The 21,962-nt window shown below is 41.9% G+C and overlaps 1 protein-coding gene across 1 annotated transcript in view; it reads right to left on the minus strand.

The window, feature by feature from the left end:
• GRAMD4 (GRAM domain containing 4) overlaps positions 1-21,962 on the minus strand; it is a 176,583-nt gene that overhangs the window by 125,808 nt on the left and 28,813 nt on the right. Inside the window, 2 exon segments of the mRNA XM_075857227.1 lie at positions 4,507-4,627; positions 14,707-14,914. Of these exon segments, the coding sequence (XP_075713342.1) occupies positions 4,507-4,627; positions 14,707-14,865 (280 nt within the window). The 5' untranslated portion in view covers positions 14,866-14,914.

Consider the following 21,962-nt stretch of genomic DNA (forward strand, 5'->3'; position numbering starts at 1 on the left):
TAAAAGTAAAAATCCCCCTTTTTCCCTCATCAGTCCTTTAATATTAATAAAAATATATAAAACAAATAAACTATACATAATTGGTATCGCCGCGTTCGTAACGGCCTGAACTACAAAATTATTTCGTTATTTATCCCGCACGGTGAACGCCGTAAAAGAAAGTAATAATAAACCGTACCAGAATCACAATTGTTTGGTTACTTCACCTCCCAAAAAAATGGAATAAAAAGATCAAAAAGTCGCATGTACCTAAAAACTACAGTTCGTTACGCAAAAAATAAGTAATCACACGGCTTTATTGATGGAAAAATAAAAAAGTTCTGGCTCTTAGAATAAGGTAACACAAAAAGTTAATGATTTTTTACAAAAAGTATTTTATCGTGCAAACGCCATAAGATATAAAAAAAAACTATAAACATCTGGTATCGCCGTAATCGTATCGCCCCGCAGAATAAAGTGAATATGTCATTTATAGCGCACAGTGAACGCTGTAAAAAAATAGAATAAAAAACCAATAGTAGAATTGTGTTTTTTTAGTCACCACGCCACTTAAAAATAGAATAAAAACGGATCAAAAAGTTGCATGCACCCCATGAAAACTACAATGAATTCCTCAAGGGGTCTAGTTTCCAAAATGGGGTCACTTTTGGGGGGTTTTCCACTGTTTTGGCACCCCAAGACCTCTTTAAACCGGACATGGTGCCTAATAAAAAGGAGGCCTCAAAATCCGCTAGGTGCACCTTTGCTTCGGAGGCCGATGCTTCAGTCCATTACCGCACTAGAGCCACATGTGGGATATTTCTCAAAACTGCAGAATCTGGGCAATAAATATTGAGTTGCGTTTCTCTGGTAAAACCTTTTGTGTTATAAAAAACAAAAAAAATGGTATAAAAAAGATTTTCTGACAAAAAAAAATATGTACATTTCACCTCTACTTTGCTCTAAATTCACGTGAAACACCTAAAAGGTTCATAAACTTTCTAAATGCTGTTGTGAATACTTTGAGGGGTCTAGTTTCTAAAATGGGGTGTTTCATAGGGGTTTCTAATATATGGGCCCCTCAAAGCAACTTCAAAACTGAACTGGAACCTAAAAAAAAAAAAAAATGAGGCAATACTTCGCTTCTTACATTATACTGATAATGAGCAGTGCCCACCCTGAGATGACCCCAGTTTTGACGGTTTGTACAAACGGAGACCCCTATTAGACCGTTTCACTGCCTGGTTTTCGAAAGCATACACCCCCGGGAATTGTATTTCTATTGATGTGTCCTTGGTACATTTTAAAGGGAGGGTTCAATTCCGCCAGTACCTGCCGAGTAAGAGGGCAAGGTATGGCGTGAAGATGTATAAGCTGTGCAAGAGTGCATCAGGGTATACCTACAGATTTAGGATATATGAAGGGTAGGACACCAGTATTCAGCCCCCAGAATGCGCACCCCCTTTACTGGGAGTTAATGCAAAAATTGTGTGGGATTTGGTGTACCCACTGCTGGACCAGGGTTACCGCCTCTACCTGGATCATTTTTATACCAGCGTCCAACTCTTCAACTGCCTCTCTTCCAGAAGTCCTGTGGCATGCGGCACTGCTAGAAGAAATCTGAGAGGCCTCCCTAAGACTCTGCTTGGTCAAACACTCAGAAGGGGTGAGAGCAGGGCACAATCTAGCAGCAACATATTGTGTGTCACGTACAAGACAAGAGAGATGTCACACCAGTACCCATGTACCTGTACGAGGTACCAGTACAGAGACCCCCAAACGAGACTGCATCCTGGACTACAATAGGTACATGGGAGGGGCGGACTTGTCAGATCAAGTCCTGAAGCCCTACAGCGCCATACAGTGTGGTATAAGAAGCTGGCCGGGCACCTCATACAGATGGCATTATACAATGCATATGTGCTACGTCGATGGACAGGCCAGAGGGGAACTTTCCTGAAATTTCAAGAGGTGGTTATCAAGAAACTAATTTTTAGGGACCAGGAAGGGGGGCTCCCAGTACTTCTGGAAGCGAGGCCACACGCATCGCACCAGGGCAACACTTTCCAGGAGAAGTTCCCCAAACTGGCAAGAAGGGAAAAAGTCAAAAGAAGTGCAAAGTCTGCTATAAGAGTGGGATAAGGAAGGACACAATATATCAATGTGACACGTTTCCTGAAAAACTAAGGCTCTGTATGAAAGTGTTTTAAAATGTATCATACATCCCTCGATTTTTAATCTACGCCAGTTTTACTTACCCTGATGCCCTCGGCACAGCTTATCCCCCTCATCTTTCCCTTCTGAGCCCTGCTTTGTGCCCAGGCAGCTGTTAACAGCCACATGGAGGGTATTGCCGTACCCGTGAGAACCCACATTACAGTTTATGGGGTGTGTGTCTCCGGTCAAAATGCTCACTACACCTCTAGATGAATGTGTTAAGGATGTAGTTTTAAAACGGGGTAACTTCTCGAGGGTTTCAACTGTACTGGTACCTCAGGGGCTTTTGCATACATGACTTCGCACCAGAAAATCCCCAGTAGGCCAAATGGTGGTCCTTTCCGTCTGAGCCCTCCCATGGGCCCAAACGGCAGTTTATCACCACAAATGGGGTATTGCCGCACTCAGGACAAATTGGGCATCAAAATGGAGTACTTTATTTCTTGTGAAAATAAGAAATTTTGAGCTAAAACTACATATTATTGGAAAAAAAGTATTTTTTTTTTATTTTTAATTCCCAGCCCAATTCAAATAAGTTCTGTGAAGAAACTATGGGGTCTAAATGGTCACATTACCCATAAATGAATTCCATGAGGGGTGTAGTTTCCAAAATGGGGTCACCTCTGATGGGTTTCCATTGCTTTGATACCTCTGGGGCTCTGCAAATGCAACATGGCACTCAAAAACCAATCCAGCAAAATCTGCACTCCAAAGAACACACAGCGCTCCTTCCCTTCTGAGGCCTCCCATTGGCCCAAACAGCCGTTTATCACCACAAATGGGGTATTGTTGCATTCAGGAGATATTGGGCAACAAAATGGGGTATTTTGTTCCCTGTGAAAATAAGAAATTTTGATGAAAAAATTACATTTTATTGGAAAAAATGACATTTTTTAAATTTCACAGCCCAATTCAAATTTTGTGCTGTGTAAAAACTGTGCGGTCAAAATGATAACCATAAATGGATTCCTTGAGGGGTGCAGTTTCCGAAATGGGGTCACTTTTGGGGGATTCCTCCTGTTTTGGCACCTCAACACCTCTTCAAACCTGGCATGCTGCCTAAAATATATTCTAAAAAAAAGAGGCCTCAAAATCCACTAGGTGCTTCTTTGCTTCTGGGGCTTGTGTTTTAGTCCACGGGTGCACTAGAGACACATGTGGAACATTTCTAAAAACGGCAGAATCTGGACAATACATATTTAGTAGTGTTTCTCTGGTAACATCTTCTGTGTTACAGGAAAAAAAATTATACAATTGAAATTCAGCAAGAAAATTGAAATTTGCAAATTTCACCTCCACTTTGCTTTAATTCCTGTGAAATGCAAGGCGCTGTGTGTGTGTGTGTGTGTGTGAGAAAACAGTTATTGCCACCCAGGAGAGAAGGGCTGGCGCTGTGTGTGTGTGTGTGTGTGTGTGTGTGTGTGTGTGTGTGTGTGTGTGTGTGTGTGTGTGTGTGTGTGTGAGAAAACAGTTATTGCCACCCAGGAGAGAAGGGCTGGCGCTGTGTGTGTGTGTGTGTGTGAGAAAACAGTTATTGCCACCCAGGAGAGAAGGGCTGGCGCTGTGTGTGTGTGAGAAAACAGTTATTGCCACCCAGGAGAGAAGGGCTGGCGCTGTGTGTGTGTGAGAAAACAGTTATTGCCACCCAGGAGAGAAGGGCTGGCGCTGTGTGTGTGTGAGAAAACAGTTATTGCCACCCAGGAGAGAAGGGCTGGCGCTGTGTGTGTGTGAGAAAACAGTTATTGCCACCCAGGAGAGGGGGGGGTGTGTGTGTGTGTGTGTGTGTGTGTGTGTGTGTGTGTGTGTGTGTGTGTGTGTGTGTGTGTGTGTGTGTGTGTGTGTGTGTGTGTGTGTGTGTGTGTGTGTGTGCGCCTCCACACGTTTTCCTTGGGCCACTTTCCCACCTTTGCTTTATTTAATAAATAAGATAGAATAGGTTCTTACAACCCAATAACCAAGACTGTGCACCCTCTCTCCAGTGACCCCATAGCAGCTACATCTATGGTACATCCTCCCTTGCTCCTGGGTTATATAAAGCTTACAATGCCGTTTTAATTGAAGCCAACAATGAAACACGTAATAAGCACCTAATGAAACTAGCAGGCAATCCTACAGGTATTTAGTAATAAAAAAGAGTCTGTTCTTTACGAAAGATAGAAATAAACACTGTTTGATCTTTAGGTTACACAAACTTATAGAAATGTCAATATAAGGCAATACCATTATAAAAAAAGATACAATGTGTTCTTCCCAGAGGCTGATCGCATGCATGCAAATTTGATGTGATTTTTTTCAGGATATTTTACTTACGCAGAAAGTGTTTTTCCAGTAAGGCAATTTCCAGATGCCCCTTAACCTCATTGAGTCGGTCAGTCTCTGTCCGGTTATATTCTGGTATTCCAGAAGCCATGATGATGGTCAACGAATTAGCCTAAGAGAGGGTTAAACAACAATATCAAGCAAACCCAGAAACACCAGACTGGCACTGCAGCATGAAAATATAAATAATGCAAACTTTACTTATTCACAAAGCAAATGGAGAATTTCCCTCTGTCTACAACTACTCAAATTACACAGTGCCCATCATCTTCTACAGGCCTGTCATTCTGCTCCAAGAACATTGGTAAATAAGGATGCATTACCCTTATTCCGGGAGCTGTGAAAAAAGCACAAATCCTGCAGTATCCGATGTGTCACGTAAAGTAGAGCAGCAGCATTCTGTGGAGGTCCAAACTAGAGCAGGAAGCCCTTTACCAGCTTAGACAGTAAGAGAAATAGGACTCCTGTGTGCACGCAGACATAGTACTGTCAGCATTCCTGCAGCAGTCAGGGAAGCCGAGACGTCACAGAGGCCTTATAACATGAAAGGGAGGGACCCAAGTGAAAAACACTGCAGGGCTGCAAGAGTCAGACCTGGACCGGATAGGATGGATCTATCTATCTATCTAACATCTAAATGTGTGAGTCCGGTCCAAAACGGGAAAAATAAAAGATGCTGCTCAATGTATGAGAGGGTCAGAATGACATCTATGCAGCGTTAAATCTAAAACTACAGCTGTGCCTGCGAGGAAAGGAGTTACTCTATTAGAAACTAAACCCACACTGGTCATATATATATATATATATATTATACAAGTCATAGGGAAAATGTAAAGCTGGTCATTAACTTGGAGTCTGTCATTTTCTCATACAGAGAAAAATAAGCCCTTACATGTTGCTGCTTCTAATAGGGATGTATATATTGAAAACTGCAATCAAATCCCTTAAACATCGTGTTGTAAAATACCAGCTCAATGAACTACATTAACTTGAAAAGAACCAATTTCATATTAAATGTAAAGGCGCAAAACATGCTCTCCCTTTTTACTTTTTTTTTCTCAACCCCTTAATGCTGCACATATTTTTCTACTTCATGACTATACACTTTTTTAGTGATTTTCCGCTCATGCTTTTTTATTTTCTTAGGTCATGAAAATAATTGTTTTGTCTTTGTTTCATGACTGATAAGACTTAGGCTTTTTAACAAATTTACACACACAGAAGGGAATTTATCAAAGCCTTTACACCATATTAGTGTAGAAAAGCCGCAAATTGTGGCACACACACTATATTTGCGCTATAATTTGTGACTTCACACCTGATCAGGGTTTAGTGGGACTAGGCATGGCCCTTCACGGACCAACAGATAACTTAAGTGGAAAATTGGCGTAAGTCTACGCCTGCCCATAGTGAATAATATTGATTATCTCATTACAATGGCACCTGTCATGGGAAGGGGTGGGATATATTAGGCAGCAAGTAAACAGTAAATTCTGGAAGTTGATGTGTTGGAAGAAATTAAAATGGACAAGGGTAAAACTCTGAGCGACTTTGCCAAATTTTGATGGCTAGATGGCACAGAGCATCTCCAAAACCGGAAGTCTTGTGAGGTATTCCCAATATGCAGTGGTTAGTACCTACCAAAATAGTATCCAAGGAAGGACACTCTGTGAACCAGCAACAGTCATGGGCACTCAAGGCTCATTTATGAAATTGGAAAGCGAGGGCTAGCTCATCTGGTCAGATCCCACAGAAGAGTTACTGTACCTCAAGTTGTTGAAAGACTTAATGCTGGGTATTTTGCACTGTACTTTTGGGGGTGGTGACTGCTTTCACATACCACTGAGACAGAAGGATAGTTGTGCTACAGAGCATGAGGAAGGCGGTTTGCCCAAAACGTTGCTGCGGACACTATTTAATATGCAATAGTTGTTATAGCATAGTGGTGTAAATTAAAAAAAGAAAGTATACGATAAGAAGTTCAACTGCATTTTGTAAAGCTGACCCTTTTGCATCCTTGTATAAATAGTATGGTGGATTGAAGGTTAACCACTTAGGTACTTGCACCCATGCACAGAAGCCTAGGTAGCAGCCTCACAGACCTGAGCAACTGAGGCTTGAAGTCCGATCGCAAAAGTTAATCGTATAGAAAAAAGTGGAAGAACTTTACCCTTGGACCGATTGGTCTGTTATTTCGAAAACCTGTTCCAACACGCAATGGTGGCCTTGAATTCTGCCAAACCATTGCATGGCCCTTCAGGAAAAGAATCAGAATGGCAAAACAACTACGTCGCAGAGAGACTAATTACTCTTACCAATTAAAGACAATGCAAAGCCCACTCCCTCGGATGAGATGGGAAGGGGCGGAAAGAATGGGAACACAATCTCATTGATATAAAAGGCATTCTACCTTCAGTAGGAAGGACAGAACAGGTCGGAAAACCCCTCCATATCCGTATAGATGACCAAAAAGGGGGACTTGCAGGACAAAAGGTGAAAAGTTCAAAAACCGGCCTGATGGTGGTGACAGTGACCAGAAAAGCTACCTTCCAGGAAAGGAGGTGCAACTAAATGTCTCTCAAAAGTTCGAAAGGAGAGACCTGAAGTGTCCGAAGACCAAATTAAGATCCCACGGCTCAATGGAATATCTGAAAGAAGGGAACCGCATGAACCACCTCTTGCAAAAAAAAAAAGTCTTCACCTGTCAATGAAACCAAAGTTCTCTGAAAAAGAATGGACAGAGCAGAGGCCTGACCCCTCATGAAGGATAAGCCAAGTCCCTGTTAAAGGACTGATTGCAGGGACAGAATTCTAGGTATGGAACATTTCATAGGATGGAACTGACTGTTCACAATAGCGGTAAAAAGCCAACCACATATTAAAGCACACCTTGGGTGACTGAGGTTTTCTGGCCTACAACATAGACTAGATAACAGACTCCGAGATAGCCCGGGCCCTCAGAATGCCGCCACACCATTAAACACATCTGAGGTAAGTGGGGTGGAATAGTGGACAGAGAGTAAGGAGGTCAGGTAGAAGCGGATACTCCAAGGCACGTCCACGAGAAGGTTGATTAGATCTGCATAACAGGCCAGGCAAAACCAGTCTGGTGCCAACAGAATCGTTGGTATGCTTTTCCTCTTGAGTACTATGGGCAAGAGTGGAATTGGAGATAGAGGAGAGAACTGTTTCCATGGAGTGACCAGCACGTCGACTGCGATGGCCGAGGGATCCTGTGCCATGGCCATGTAGGAAGGAACCGTGTGGAGGAGACGGGATGCAAAGAGATCCATGTCTGGGTATCCCCACTTCTGGTACAGTTGATGGAATACTTCTGGGTGGAGACCACTATTCTGAATCTAGTCTCTTGAGTGAGAAAAACTGTGGTCCAATTGTCCACGTGTGGTATGTGGACCGCTGACGGAGCTGGAATATGCTGATCCACCCAAAGTTGGATTCAAGAGGACTCCAACAGAGTCACCCGACTCCTGGTGCCCCTGCAGACTAAAGAAGGAGAAGATGGCTCCAATAGAGCAGACTAGAAGAGGTCAACTCATGATATCGTTTCAAAACAGTGCTGGCTCCAGGAAATCACAGCTCTCTTTAAACATCCGCCCCCAGACCCGCCTACAGGAAAACCTCCCTCCAATGAAGCTAAGGAAGCAGGAAGAGTTAAAAAAAAATGAAAAAATAAGAGATTGCAGGATACGCCTGGAAAAAGCCAGGGACTAAATTTGGAAGACACTGCAAACCTGGAGCCTGGAAATAACCTACTCAACCTCTGGAGTCTTTGGGTGAATAGAGAATCACCTCATCAGTAACCTTTCACACATAATTTGATTATTGGCATTCCATCTGCAGATGTAGAAAAAACAAAGTTAGGTGACTGGCAATGAGGCTAACTAGGCTGTGAACAGGCAGACAACCTACCTGCAGTTAAGAAGAGAATAAAAATATATACTAAAATAAAAAAAACAACATACCTGAGTATCAGGTCACGTCTGCTTCCTACAGACAGTAGGCTAAAAACTTAGTCAGTGTCTGCAGGAACAGTATGCCTGCCTGGGCAGAGCAAAGACTCTTTCCTACCTAGTGTCGCCTCCTAGTGGCAGGGGCGTATACCTATGGTGCTGTGTCCCCAGTGATATTAACAAGAAATTACTAATTTTAATCCCTTCCCGACATTTGTGGTATGGATACGTCACGGACTGCCAGTGCTTCCCGCAATTTGCCATATCCATACGACAAATGGTGGTCACTGGCTCAGAAGCTTAGTCGGTTCCACCATCCCCGGGTGTCAGCTGTATGTTACAGCGGACACCCTGCTGTAATGGCGGGGACCGAAATTAGCTCCGATCCCTGCAAATAACCCCTTAAATGCAGCAGTCAAATGCTCATCGCAACCCCAGCACCGAAATTGCCGGGGTGCCGGTGGCTGCAATGGCAACCGGAGGCCTAATACTGGCCTCCCAGTCTGCCTGATACGGAAGCCTTTCAGGCCCCACCCACAGGCGGGGCCTAAAAGGCTTCCGTAGCCAACGGCAAGATAGTGCCGTCTCAGGAGCAGAGCCGGCATCATCAGCGGTGGATGCCAGCTGTATGTTACAGCTGGCACCCACCTAGCTCCGATCCCTGCCATTAAACCCTCAGATGCAGCGATCTAAAGCGATCGCTGCATCTTTGCGGTTGGTAGCAAATAGTCAGCCCTGCCATGCGATCGTAGGGCTGCCGACTGCTGCTATGGCAACAGGAGGCCTAACAATGGCCTCCTGCTCTGCCATTACGGAAACCAACTAGGTCCTGCCCGGAGTCTAAGCCTAATCGGCTGTCAGTGAACGACTGACCGTACGAATACATTGTACTACATAGGTAGTGCAATGTATTAGAAAATAAATCAGACAGTTGGACCTTCAAGTCCCCTAGAAAGACTAAAATAAAAAAAAAGTGTAAAAAATATATATTTTAAAAAAGTGCAACCGTAACGGCCTGAACTATAAAAATATTATGTTATTAATGCTATGTGGTGAACGGAAAATACAAAAACACGTAAAATACAAATGCCAGAATTTCAGTTTTTTGGTCACTTTGTCCTACAAAAATTGGAATAAAAAGCGAAAAAAAAAAAAAAAAAAAAAAGTCACATGTATCCAAAAACGGTACCTATAAAAACTATAGCTCATCACGCAGAAAACAAGCCCTCATACAGCTCTGTCGACGAAAAAATTAAAAAATTATTGCTTTCAGAACATGGTGACAGAAAAAAATACATTCTATTTACAAAAGTAATTTTATTGTGTAAAAAGTTGTAAAACATAAAAAAGTGCTATGAATTTGGTATCACCGGAATCGAACAAACCCGCAGAATAAAGGTAACATAATTTATAACGCATGGTGAATGCTGTATAAAAAAAAAAATAATAATTAAAAAGAATTAAAAATTATGCCAGAATTGTTTTTTGGTCACATTCCCTTCCAAAAAAAATAGGATAAAAAGAGATCAAAAAGTCGCAATTACCCCAAAAAGGTACCAATAATAACTACAGCTCGTCCCGCAAAAAAACAGCCCTCATACTACTACGTCTATGAAAAAATAAAATTAGTTAAGGCTCCAATAAGTCCAGAAATAAAAAATATGCAGTTGTGCAGGCCCAAGGGAAACATTTCTTCTATTTCAAGAGGCGATTTAACAAGGCCTTAAAATTAGGGTACCAGGAGGGGTAGGACCCAAACATCTGTGGAAGCAAGGGCTTCACTTTCCCAGCAAAATCCTCCAAACTGCAAAAGGGCAGAGCGTGTACCAAAAGGGGAATAAGAAAGGATACAATTTATCAGTGTGACACTGGCCTGTGCATAAAGGATTGCTTCACAGTGTAACACACATCTATGGATTATTTTATTGCTTTTTTTTTACCCCATTATTATACAACCTGACTATGCCCCTGTTGTACTCTGCCCAGCTTACATGCACCCCCACATTAGAATTGAAAAACACCAATACTCAAAAACTACAACCAAACAAAATCCACGGCCCAAAAGCCAAATGGCGCTGCCTCCCTTCTGAGCCTTACAGTGTGCCCAAATAGCTGTTTACTTCCACATACAGTGAAGGAAATAAGTATTTGATCCCTTGCTGATTTTGTAAGTTTGCCCACTGTCAAAGTCTTGAAAAGTCTAGAATTTTTAGGCTAGGTTAATTTTACCAGTGAGAGATAGATTATATTTAAAAAAAAAAAAAAAAAAAACAGAAAATCCCATAGTCAAAATTATATATATTTATTTGCATTGTGCACATAGAAATAAGTATTTGATCCCCTACCAACCATTAAGAGTTCAGCCTCCTCCAGACCAGTTACACGCTCCAAATCAACTTGGTGCCTGCATTAAAGACAGCTGTCTTAAATGGTCACCTGTATAAAAGACTCCTGTCCACAGACTCAATTCATCAGTCTCTACAACATGGGCAAGACCAAAGAGCTTTCTAAGGATGTCAGGGACAAGATCATAAACCTGCACAAGGCTGGAATGGGCTACAAAACCATAAGTAAGACGCTGGGTGAGAAGGAGACAACTGTTGGTGCAATAGTAAGAAAATGGAAGACATACAAAATGACTGTCAATCGACATCGATCCGGGGCTCCATGCAAAATCTCACCTCGTGGAGTATCCTTGATCCTGAGGAAGGTGAGAGCTCAGCCGAAAACTACACGGGGGGAACTTGTTAATGATCTCAAGGCAGCTGGGACCACAGTCACCAAGAAAACCATTGGTAACACATTACGCCGTAATGGATTAAAATCCTGCAGTGCCCGCAAGGTCCCCCTGCTCAAGAAGGCACATGTACAGGCTCGTCTGAAGTTTGCAAATTAACATCTGGATGATTCTGAGAGTGATTGGGAGAAGGTGCTGTGGTCAGATGAGACTAAAATGTAGCACTTTGGCATTAACTCAACTCGCCGTGTTTGGATGAAGAGAAATGCTACCTATGACCCAAAGAACACCGACTCCACTGTCAAGCATGGAGGTGGAAACATTATGTTTTGGGGGTGTTTCTCTGCTAAGGGCACAGGACTACTTCACCGCATCAATGGGAGAATGGATGGAGCCATGTAGCGTCAAATCCTGAGTGACAACCTCCTTCCCTCCACCAGGACATTAAAAATGGCTCGTGCCTGGGTCTTCCAGCACGACAATGACCCGAAACATACAGCCAAGGCAACAAAGGAGTGGCTCAAAAAGAAGTACATTAAGGTCATGGAGTGGCCTAGCCAGTCTCCAGACCTTAATCCCATCAAAAACTTATGGAGGGAGCTGAAGATCCGAGTTGCCAAGCGATAGCCTCAAAATCTTAATGATTTACAGATGATCTGCAAAGAGGAGTGGGCCAAAATTCCATCTAACATGTGTGCAAACCTCATCATCAACTACAAAAAAACGTCCGACTGCTGTGCTTGCCAACAAGGGTTTTGCCACCAAGTATTAAGTCTTGGTTGGCAAAGGGAGCAAATACTTATTTCTCTGTGCACAATGCAAATAAATATATAATTTTGACTGTGACTTTCTGTTTTTTGTTTTTATATAATCTCTCACTGGTAAAATTAACCTAGCCTAAAAATTCTAGACTGTTCATGTCTTTGACAGTGGGCAAACTTACAAAATCAGCAAGGGATCAAATATTTATTTCCTTCACTGTATATGGCATCGCCATACCCAGGAGAACCCTTTAAAAAATAATTTGGGGTGTGTGTCTCCAGTGGCACAAGTTGGCTGCGAAATAATTGCCACTGAAATGGCATATCTAGGGGAAATTTTAAATTTTTACTTCGCACCACTCACAGCGCATTAATTTATGCAAAAGACCTGTGGGGTGAAAATGCTGACTATATAAATACCTTGAGTGGTGTTTTCCAAAATGGGGTCACTTCTCAGGTTTTTTTTTTTTTTACGATTTCACATTAGAGCTCTGCAATTGTGAACCAATACTTTGTAAATCACCAAATTAGGCCCCAAATTCGCATGGTACTCTTTCACTCCTGAGCCTGGTCGAATGTCCAGGCAATAGATTAGGGCCACATGTAGGGTGCTTCTAAAACCGGGAAACACAGCATAATAGAGAGTTGTCTTGTTAGGGTGGCACAACCTGGGCACCACATATTGGCATATACACGGAAATATTCCCATTTTCACTCTGCAGCATTGAGTGCACATTAATTTCTGGAAAACACCTGACGGTTAACATGCTCACTACACCCCTAGGTGAATACCTTGAGGGGTGTAGTTTCTAAAATGGGGCCACTTCTGGGGGGTTTCCACTGTCTTGGTTCCACAGGGGCAAATGAGACATCCAGAAACCAATCCAGCAAAATCTGCACTCCAAAAGCCAAATGGAGCTCCTTTCATTTTGAGCCCTACTGTCTGCCTAAACAACAGTTTCGGTTAGGGGGCATTTTTTCTTTATTCCTTGTGGACATTGGGGTTTTTTTTTTTTTTAGCTAAAACTACATTTTATTGGAGAAATGTTAATTTATTTTCACGTCCAGATTTTAATAAAAATCTATAAAGACACCTGTGGGGTCAAAATGCTCACTACACCCCTAGATGAATTCCTTGTGGGGTGTAGTTTCTATAATGGGGTCTATTTTGGGGTGTTTCCTTTGTTTTGGCACCACAAGACCTCTTCAAACCTGGCATGGCGCCTAAAATATATTCCAATAAAAAATAAAATACAAAGGCCCGAAAATCCACTAGGTGCTCCTTTGCTTCTGAGGCCTGTGTTTCAGTCCATTAGCATACTAGGGCCACATGTGGGATATTTCTTAAAAAAAACAAAAAAAAAAAACTGCAGAATCTGGGCAACAAATATGGAGTTGCTCTGGTTTCTCTGGTAAAACCTTCTGTGTTAGAGAAAAAAAAAGTAAAAGTATGAATTTTTGAAAAACATTTTTTTGTCAATTTCACCTCTACTTTGCTTTAATTCTTGTGAAACTCCTAAAGGGTTAAGAAACTTTCTAAATGCTGTTTTTTTAAAATGGCGTGACTTACGGGATTATGTATCATATGGGCCCCTCAAAGTCACAATTTTCTTGATAATGTGAGAAATCTCTGCTAAGGCCTCATGCACACGACCGTTTAAAACACTCCGTAATTGCGGACCGCAATACTGTCCGCAATTACAGACCCACCTGGTTCTATTGGCCGCAGACACCTTTCCCTAGCGCTGCGGATAGGTGTCCGTGCCGTAGAACCGTGCGGGAATTATGGATGTCCTACTTTTCTATTTTTACGGGCCGTGCTCCCATACTTTGTACGGAAGCACGGCCCGAAAACGCGGCCCGCCTCGCAATTGCGGGCAATGATTAAGGGCACGGCCGTGTGCATGAGGCCTAAAGTTCTAAGCCTTGTAACATCCTAGAAAAATAAAAGGATGTTCAAAAAACTATGCCAATCTAAATTAGACATATGGGAAATGTTAATTAGCAACTATTTTGTGTGGTATTACCATCTTTTTTTACAAGCAGATACATTTAAATTTAGAAAAATGCAAAATATGTCACAATTAAATACTGAATGTATGGTCCAAATTTTACCACTAACCTAAAGAACAATGTGTCACGAGAAAACAATCTCAGAATAGCTTGGATAGGTAAAAGCATTCCAAAGTCATTACCACATAAAGTGACATGTCAGATTTGTAAAATAAGGCTCTGTCAGGAAGGTCAAAAGTGGCTGCAGCGGGAAGTGGTCAAGACCTATTTTTTTTTAGGAAAGGAAAAATTATTTATTACACGCTCAAAAAAACCAGACCTAAATTACAGAAATATAGCAAGATATAAGTAATCGCCAGCATGATTGGTTAGATGTATTTAAATTGCTAGCCTGGAATTCAAGACACCTGCTTTTGTCAATATGAACAGTGATGCCCCACCCCCCAAAATGTTACCACCGGATGAGGATATCTCAGGACTATTTCTGACGTGCGTGCTCCGCATCATGACACCTAGAGTGCACGGTCACGATACACTGAGCTACCTGTATAAGGAAAAATCCACTGCTGGATGTCACAAATAAGTAGAAACTTTAACAGCATCAAGATGGGAGTGGACACCAAAAACACTAGTTTTGGCACAGTTTCTCTTTTAAAACATTTACAAACGAAAACAATACAAATCATGAATTACAAAAGGGAGTACTCACAGGGTCCTTCAACTCCTCATTGTCTTTGGATGATTGAGATATTTTCAGGGTTATTTCATCGCCACATTCTGTATCGGAAGCATTGGGAGACTCAGCTAAGTAAGGAAACTCGTCTCTCTTCTGGCCTCTGAACCTGATCTTGTCCAGTCTCCTTAGCATGTTCTGCACAGCACCTTTCTGCTTCACTTTAACATGTCTGGTTACGTCGCTGTAAGGTGGAACATAGGACGACATTTAATACAACTAGAAAAGGTTCAGCATTTCAGACATAGCTGCACATACTCAACTCTCCAGACTCCACACCCAAGTAAAGCACGTGATGGATTAACACTGGCTGCAGTTTTTATAGTGCCGATTTCTTAAATCCCCAGAACTGAGCCAGCAATGTACAGCACACTGTGGCTCTAACTTGGTGAAGAAACACATGAAGGCAAAATTCACACGAATGTGTGCGTCTTGCGCGTGCAAAAAAATGCAGCGTTTTTTGTGCGTTGCAGGTCCGTGTGTCATCAGTATTTGGTGGGTGGCTGTGAGATTTTCGCGCATATGGCATCGTTATGACACTCTGTTTTTAGGTTTAGAAACAGAAATGAAGGAGTTGCTTTTATTTTCCCCTTCATTTCTTCACCTGTTGCGCGAATCACGCGCAGCACACGGAAGTCCGTCCGTGAGCTGAACGTGATTTTCATGCACCCATTGACTTCAATGCGTGTGTGATGTGCGAATACCGCTCGAGTATAGGACATGTCGTGAGTTTTACGCATCGGAGACACGCGCTGAGTGAAAATCACGGACTGCCTGAACGGCCCCTTTGAGTTACATAGGTCCGTGCGACTACGCTCGTTTAAATAAGGCCTTAAAGTGTAGAACAGCTGGCTATTGTGTATGCAAAAAGAAAAACACCTTACTTTTAACTGTTTGTTTGCTTACCCTCATAAGTCTCCCATACATCAGATACCCCACTTTTGAGACATGACAATTACCTTGTATCCAACCATTCCTCATCTGCAAACGTTAGTGCTGTTAAAACTGGTGGTGGCGATCATAGCAGAGCAACCAGTCAGATAAATACGATCATGTTGTTTCTTATCATTTATTTCACGTTGCTTACATAGAACCAAAATATTCTGCAGTGCCATTCAGTACCCAATGAAACTCACAATCTAATTTTCCCTGTCTCAGATACACATACATTTTAGTGCCAATTTCATAGGAAACCAAGTAACCCATAAGTATATTTTTAGACTTTGGAAGGAAACCCTGAGAATCCAGGGAAAAGCCACAAACACAGCCAGAACATACAAACTCTATACAGATATTGCCCCGAGTCACATTCCAACAAGGCAAACCGCGCTAACCACTGAGCCATCATGCTGTCCTTATATAGTCAGTAAAAGGAGACCCAAGGTATCATAATCCACTCAGATCCTGTGCCATGTAAGTACAGCCAAACATAAGTAAATATGGGGGGCCGCATCTCCATTAGTTCTTGGCTGTAGATCAGGTATATGAGGTATAATACAAGTTCCAAGTCAGCACACACTGAACCCAAACCTGAATCAGACAGGGATGATGTCCTGAGACTATTTTCCCACTGTATTGAATATCCAGGAGGATGAGATTCAAAATATAGAGAGTTGAAGTCATAAGTTTACATACACCTTAACCACATACATTAAAACTCAGTTTTTCATAGTTTTTATATTTCAAGAATGTGAATGTCAGAATAATAGTAGAGATAATGATTTATTTCAGCTTTTATTTCTTTCATCACATTCCCAGTGGCTCAGAAGATTACATACACCAAGTTGACTGTGCCTTCAACCCCTTAGTGACCACCATGAAAAGGCGTATTGGTGGTTACTAAGGGGCCTTAGACTTGGCTGCCGTCTTTTCACGGCAGCCTAGTTTAAGTCCTGCACAGGTGTCCAGTGCAGGCAAGAGTGGATAATCGACTGTCCAATGACAGCCAGGCTCCTGCTCCAACGGTAGCAATCGAAGTTTACTACGGTCGCGGCCGTTTAACCCATTAAATGCTGTGGTCAATAGCGACCGCAGCATTTCATTTGTTTACAGAGGGAGGGAGCTCCCTCTCTCACCTATCGGCGGCCCGCTAATGCAATCACAGGCCTCCGATGGTGTGTCATGGCAGCCGGGGGCCTAATAAAGGCCCCCAGGCCTGCCCTGGCTATATGCCTATTAGGCCATGCTAGAGGCATGGCCTAATAGATTGCCTGTGAGTTTTACGCTGACAGACAATAATGCTGTGGTATACCAAAGCATTATATCTGAGATCAAAAGATCGCAAAGTGAAGTCCCCTAGTGGGGCTGAAAAAATAAGTAATACATGTTAAATAAAAAATTATTTCTAAAGCAAACCGTTGAAAGAAAATAAAACCTTTTTTTCCCATTAAAAAGTGGTTTTGTTTAGCAAAAGTGTAAAAAAAAAAAACTTGAAAAAAAAAACAAACACATGGTATCGCCGCGACCATAATGACCCAAAAAAAAACCTATGGCGGAATTGCTGTTTTTTTTCCATTGCCCCCAAAAGCTCAAAAGTGTTTATATTGTGCAAAAGTAGTAAAACATAAAAAACCTACACATATCTGGTATCGTCATAATCGTACCGGCCCATAGAATAAAGAGAACATGTTGTTATTTACGCCACATGGTGAACGGCGTAAATTTAAAAAAACTCAGAATAGTGGCGGAATTGCTGATTATTTTTCTATTACCCCCCAAAAAAGAACTTAATAAAAGTTAATCAAAAAATGATATGTACCCCAAAATGGTGGCATTAAAAAAATACAACTAATCCTGCTTAAAAAAATGTAAAAAACAATTAAAAAATAAATTAAATAGTCCTCATACAGCTCTTTAAAAGAGACTATGGAAATACTAAAAAAAATTGCTTGTGCTTGGTCATAAAGGCCTAAAAACGCTGGTCAGTGGTCACTAAGGGGTTAAATAGCTTGAAAAATTCAAGAAAACGCTATCATGGCTTTAGAATCTTCTGATCGGGTAATTTACATAATTTGAGTTAATTGGAGTTGTACCTGAGGCAGTATTTTAAGGCCTACCTTCAAGGCCTACTTGCCTCTTTGCTTGACATTATGGAAAAATCTAAAGAAATCAGCCAAGACATCAGAAAAAGAATTGGGGACATTCACAAGTCTGGTTCCTCCTTGGGAGTAATTTCAAAACTCCTGAAGGTACCACGTTCATCTGTTCATGTTCTGTCTCCCAGAGGTGAACGTACTTTGCTGTCCTTGGATAGATTTGCATTTTTAGCACCAAATGTCTTTGTAAGGATCCTGGAGGAAACGGTACATAACGATCTTTAATCAACAGTAAAGTGTCCTATATCGGTGACCTAAGGAAGAAACCGCTGCACCAAAACCGCCATAAAAAAGCCAGGTTACAGCTTACAACTGGAGGAAAGAGGGGTAAGCTTACAAACCAAAGCACACCATCCCAACTGTGAAGTAAAGGGGTGGCAGCATCATGTTGTGGGGCTGCATTGCTGCAGAAGGGACTGGTGCACTTCACAAAATAGAGGGCGTGAAAAAAGAAAATTATGTGGAGATATTGAAGCAACATCTCAAGACATCAGCCGGGAAGTTAGAGCTTAGACGCAAATCGTTTTTCAAAATGGACAATGACCCCAAGCATACTTTCAAAGTTGAGGCAAAAAGGCTTAAAAGACAAGTGAAGGTAATGGATTGGTCATCACTAAGCCCTGACCTCAATCCCATAGAAAATGTATGGGCAGAACTGGAACAGCATGTGCGACCAAGGAGGCCTAGAGACCTGACTCCGTTACACCAGAACCAGTTCTGTCAGGAGGAATGGGCCAAAATTCCAATAACTTATTGTGACCCAAAATTATACAGGCAATGCTACCAAATACTAACCATGTTATGTGATAAAAGAAATTAAATCTTAAATAAATCATTGTCTCGTATTATTCTGAAAGGTCACGTTCTTGAAATATAGAAGTGATCCTAACCGACCTAAGTGTGTGAACGTATACTTGGATTAAATGTCAGAAATTGTGAAAAACTGAGTATTAATAAATGTGGCTAAGGTGTATGTAAACGTAGGACTTCAACTGTATATGTTATGAAAATAAATTTGTGATTAAAAATAAAATAAAATAAATTTTCCAAAAATAGTTTTGACAGTACATTTGACCTCTTTACAGCCGTTCTGCTATTGATGAAAAGATATCTAGAAATTACATACTTTATAATTCCTTGACACGCAGAACTTCGTTGACATTTTAGGCTCAGTTCACACTTTGCATCTTGATGCAGATTTCCAATTATGCTTTTACTACCTGTAGGCTCCACCCCAGGTTTAGTGTAAAAGACACACTTGACCTAACACTATATGTTTTAGAATAGTGCACTTCTCAGCACAACTTGGTGGATCCCAGCTGTGGACATATTTGTGTGAAACACGGCCTAGTAGATAAGTAGGCAAAAAGCGAAATCTCTCAAAAGCAACATTCCTTCTCGCATTACACATCATCTCAATCCACATGAACTTTGGTACCCTTAGTGGGATAATAAGCCATGGCTTACTGTATTGTGAAACAGCGGAAAGTTGCAATTACAAGGATTCCCACTTGTAAACAAAACCACAAACACGGATCATGAGGTCCTACTTCCCGTTATTACATGACACTGCTCAATTTGGCAAAATGTATTGGTTTTTCTTTTTCCTTGTTTCTTTAGGGTGAAATTCAGCAAAATGCCATGTAGGAAAATGGAACACAAACATAGGAAAACGAACACGAAGTTCTGGTCCTGTTAGAAAAGAGGTCCTAATGAATATGTAAAGAGGCTCGTAGCTGGTTAGAACTTGGCTACAAACCCAGGTATTTTATCTGCCATAACTAAAGTATACTCCCATTTTATGTGAGTAATTGAAAAGCTATACGTATGTCTTCAGGCAGCTGTGTGTACATGCTGGGGCGTATTACAGGTAAGGCAAAAGGGGCCCGGGAGCCTCCACCTACCAACTCCCTCAATCACTTCCCAGATACTCCCAGAAGCAAGCCATAGGAGAGGTTTTTAAATGTAACTTTAACAATATAGAACTCAAAAGAGGGGATTGTGCAGCTTTTACTAATACATTACTAGGGATTGGAGCTTCTCTTTGTTCAGCACTTTAATGGAACATCTGCCATGAATAAGAACACAGACAGTGTTCGAAACGCGTAGGCTTTTGACATATGCCACTCTGACACCACCTCGATACTGCGTTCCTTTTTTACCATTTACTTTTCTATGTTAATAAAAGTGGGAACATCGATTCATTTTGATCATACCGGCTTTCTCTCCATGTTATTTGCCGTGGGCCATCGCGGAGATCCGAGCGAGGTTTGAGTACAGGACGCAGAACTGGTGAGCTGGAGGTTTTCTACCCTTCTTTTCTCAATCTGCCAACACTGCGAACTAGAAGAAATCCAGTAGCCATACACTCATTTTTTTTTTGCCATAGAGAAAGGGGAGAAGCAATTGCAACAGACCTTGCAATTGGGCATGTTAAAGAGGCTCTGTCACCAGATTTTGCCACCCCTATCTGCTATTGCAGCAGATAGGCGCTGCAATGTAGATTACAGTAACGTTTTTATTTTTTAAAAACGAGCATTTTTGGCCAAGTTATGACCATTTTTGTAGTTATGCAAATGAGGCTTGCAAAAGTCCAAGTGGGTGTGTTTAAAAGTAAAAGTCCAAGTGGGCGTGTATTATGTGCGTACATTGGGGCGTTTTTACTACTTTTACTAGCTGGGCGTTCTGACGAGAAGTATCATCCACTTCTCTTCAGAACGCCCAGCTTCTGGCAGTGCAGACACAGCCGTGTTCTCGAGAGATCACACTGTGACGTCACTCACAGGTCCTGCATCGTGTCAGACGAGCGAGGACACCGGCACCAGAGGCTACAGTTGATTCTGCAGCAGCATCAGCGTTTGTAGGTAAGTAGCTACATCGACTTACCTGCTAACACCGATGCTGCTGCAGAATCAACTGAAGCCTCTGGTGCCGGTGTCCTCGCTCGTCTGACACGATGCAGGACCTGTGAGTGACGACACAGCGTGATCTCTCGAGAACACGGCTGTGTCTGCACTGCCAGAAGCTGGGCGTTGTGAAGAGAAGTGGATGATACTTCTCATCAGAGCGCCCAGCTAGTAAAAGAAGTAAAAACGCCCCGATGTACGCACATAATACACGCCCACTTGGACTTTTACTTTTAAACACGCCCAGTTGTACTTTTACAAGCCTCATTTGCATAACTACAAAAATGGTCATAACTTGGCCAAAAATGCTCGTTTATTAAAAATAAAAACGTTACTGTAATCTACATTGCAGCGCCTATCTGCTGCAATAGCAGATAGGGGTTGCAAAATCTGGTGACAGAGGCTCTTTAAATGTCTGATCCATGTTTTTCCCCTACAGAAGAGAGAACGGTTGGCAGTAGATTTTACGATACAAGACGCCTGACACCGCTAGGTAGCTATTGCATAATGGATTAAGGTGATACCGGTGTTAATTCTGTTACTGCTCGCATTAGTGGAAACAAAAAATTGTAATCTGCAGCATGCCGAACCAGGAAAGGTCCATCATTAGAAAACACTTTTTTCCCACTAATGCAAGCAACACCACAATTAATAAGTGTTCCTAATCCGTTACCGGATAGAGCGGTGTCAGTCATTTGGTAGCATAAAAACTACTGACAGACTCCCTTTAAGGAACAGTTGGGTTACCAAATCAAATAAGATAAACAATGCAATTTAAAAGGGTTTGTCCATCTCAACAACTTATTTTTAGAATTAAGCCACGCTGCAATCAGACGGCCACCAGGGGTCCAGCTATTTTGACACCGAGCAATTAGGCATTTAACACCCGTGGATAAACCACAGGGGAATAGTAATACATGGCACCTATTTAAGATTGTGATCGTATTACACATGGTGGCATCAAGGCCACTTCAATTGGAGTCACTTTTTGAAGTAGATCTCTGCTCTGAGTCATGGAGTGGTGTCCTCTAATAATTCCAAATGCCCAAATAGGAAACATTAATGGTGTGCATGCACAATAGACAGAACTCGGACCGAACCCACAATTTTATGCATCACCCGATTCTTCTCCAATGGCAGATAATCGGTGAAAAGATGGATCGATCATGTTGGATTTCAACATGTTCGATCCTTTGTTCCAACAAGAGAAAAGTTTATTCCCTTCTCATTG

Source organism: Rhinoderma darwinii, chromosome 3 (genome assembly GCF_050947455.1).
Source record: "Rhinoderma darwinii isolate aRhiDar2 chromosome 3, aRhiDar2.hap1, whole genome shotgun sequence".
Lineage (NCBI taxonomy): Eukaryota > Metazoa > Chordata > Amphibia > Anura > Rhinodermatidae > Rhinoderma > Rhinoderma darwinii.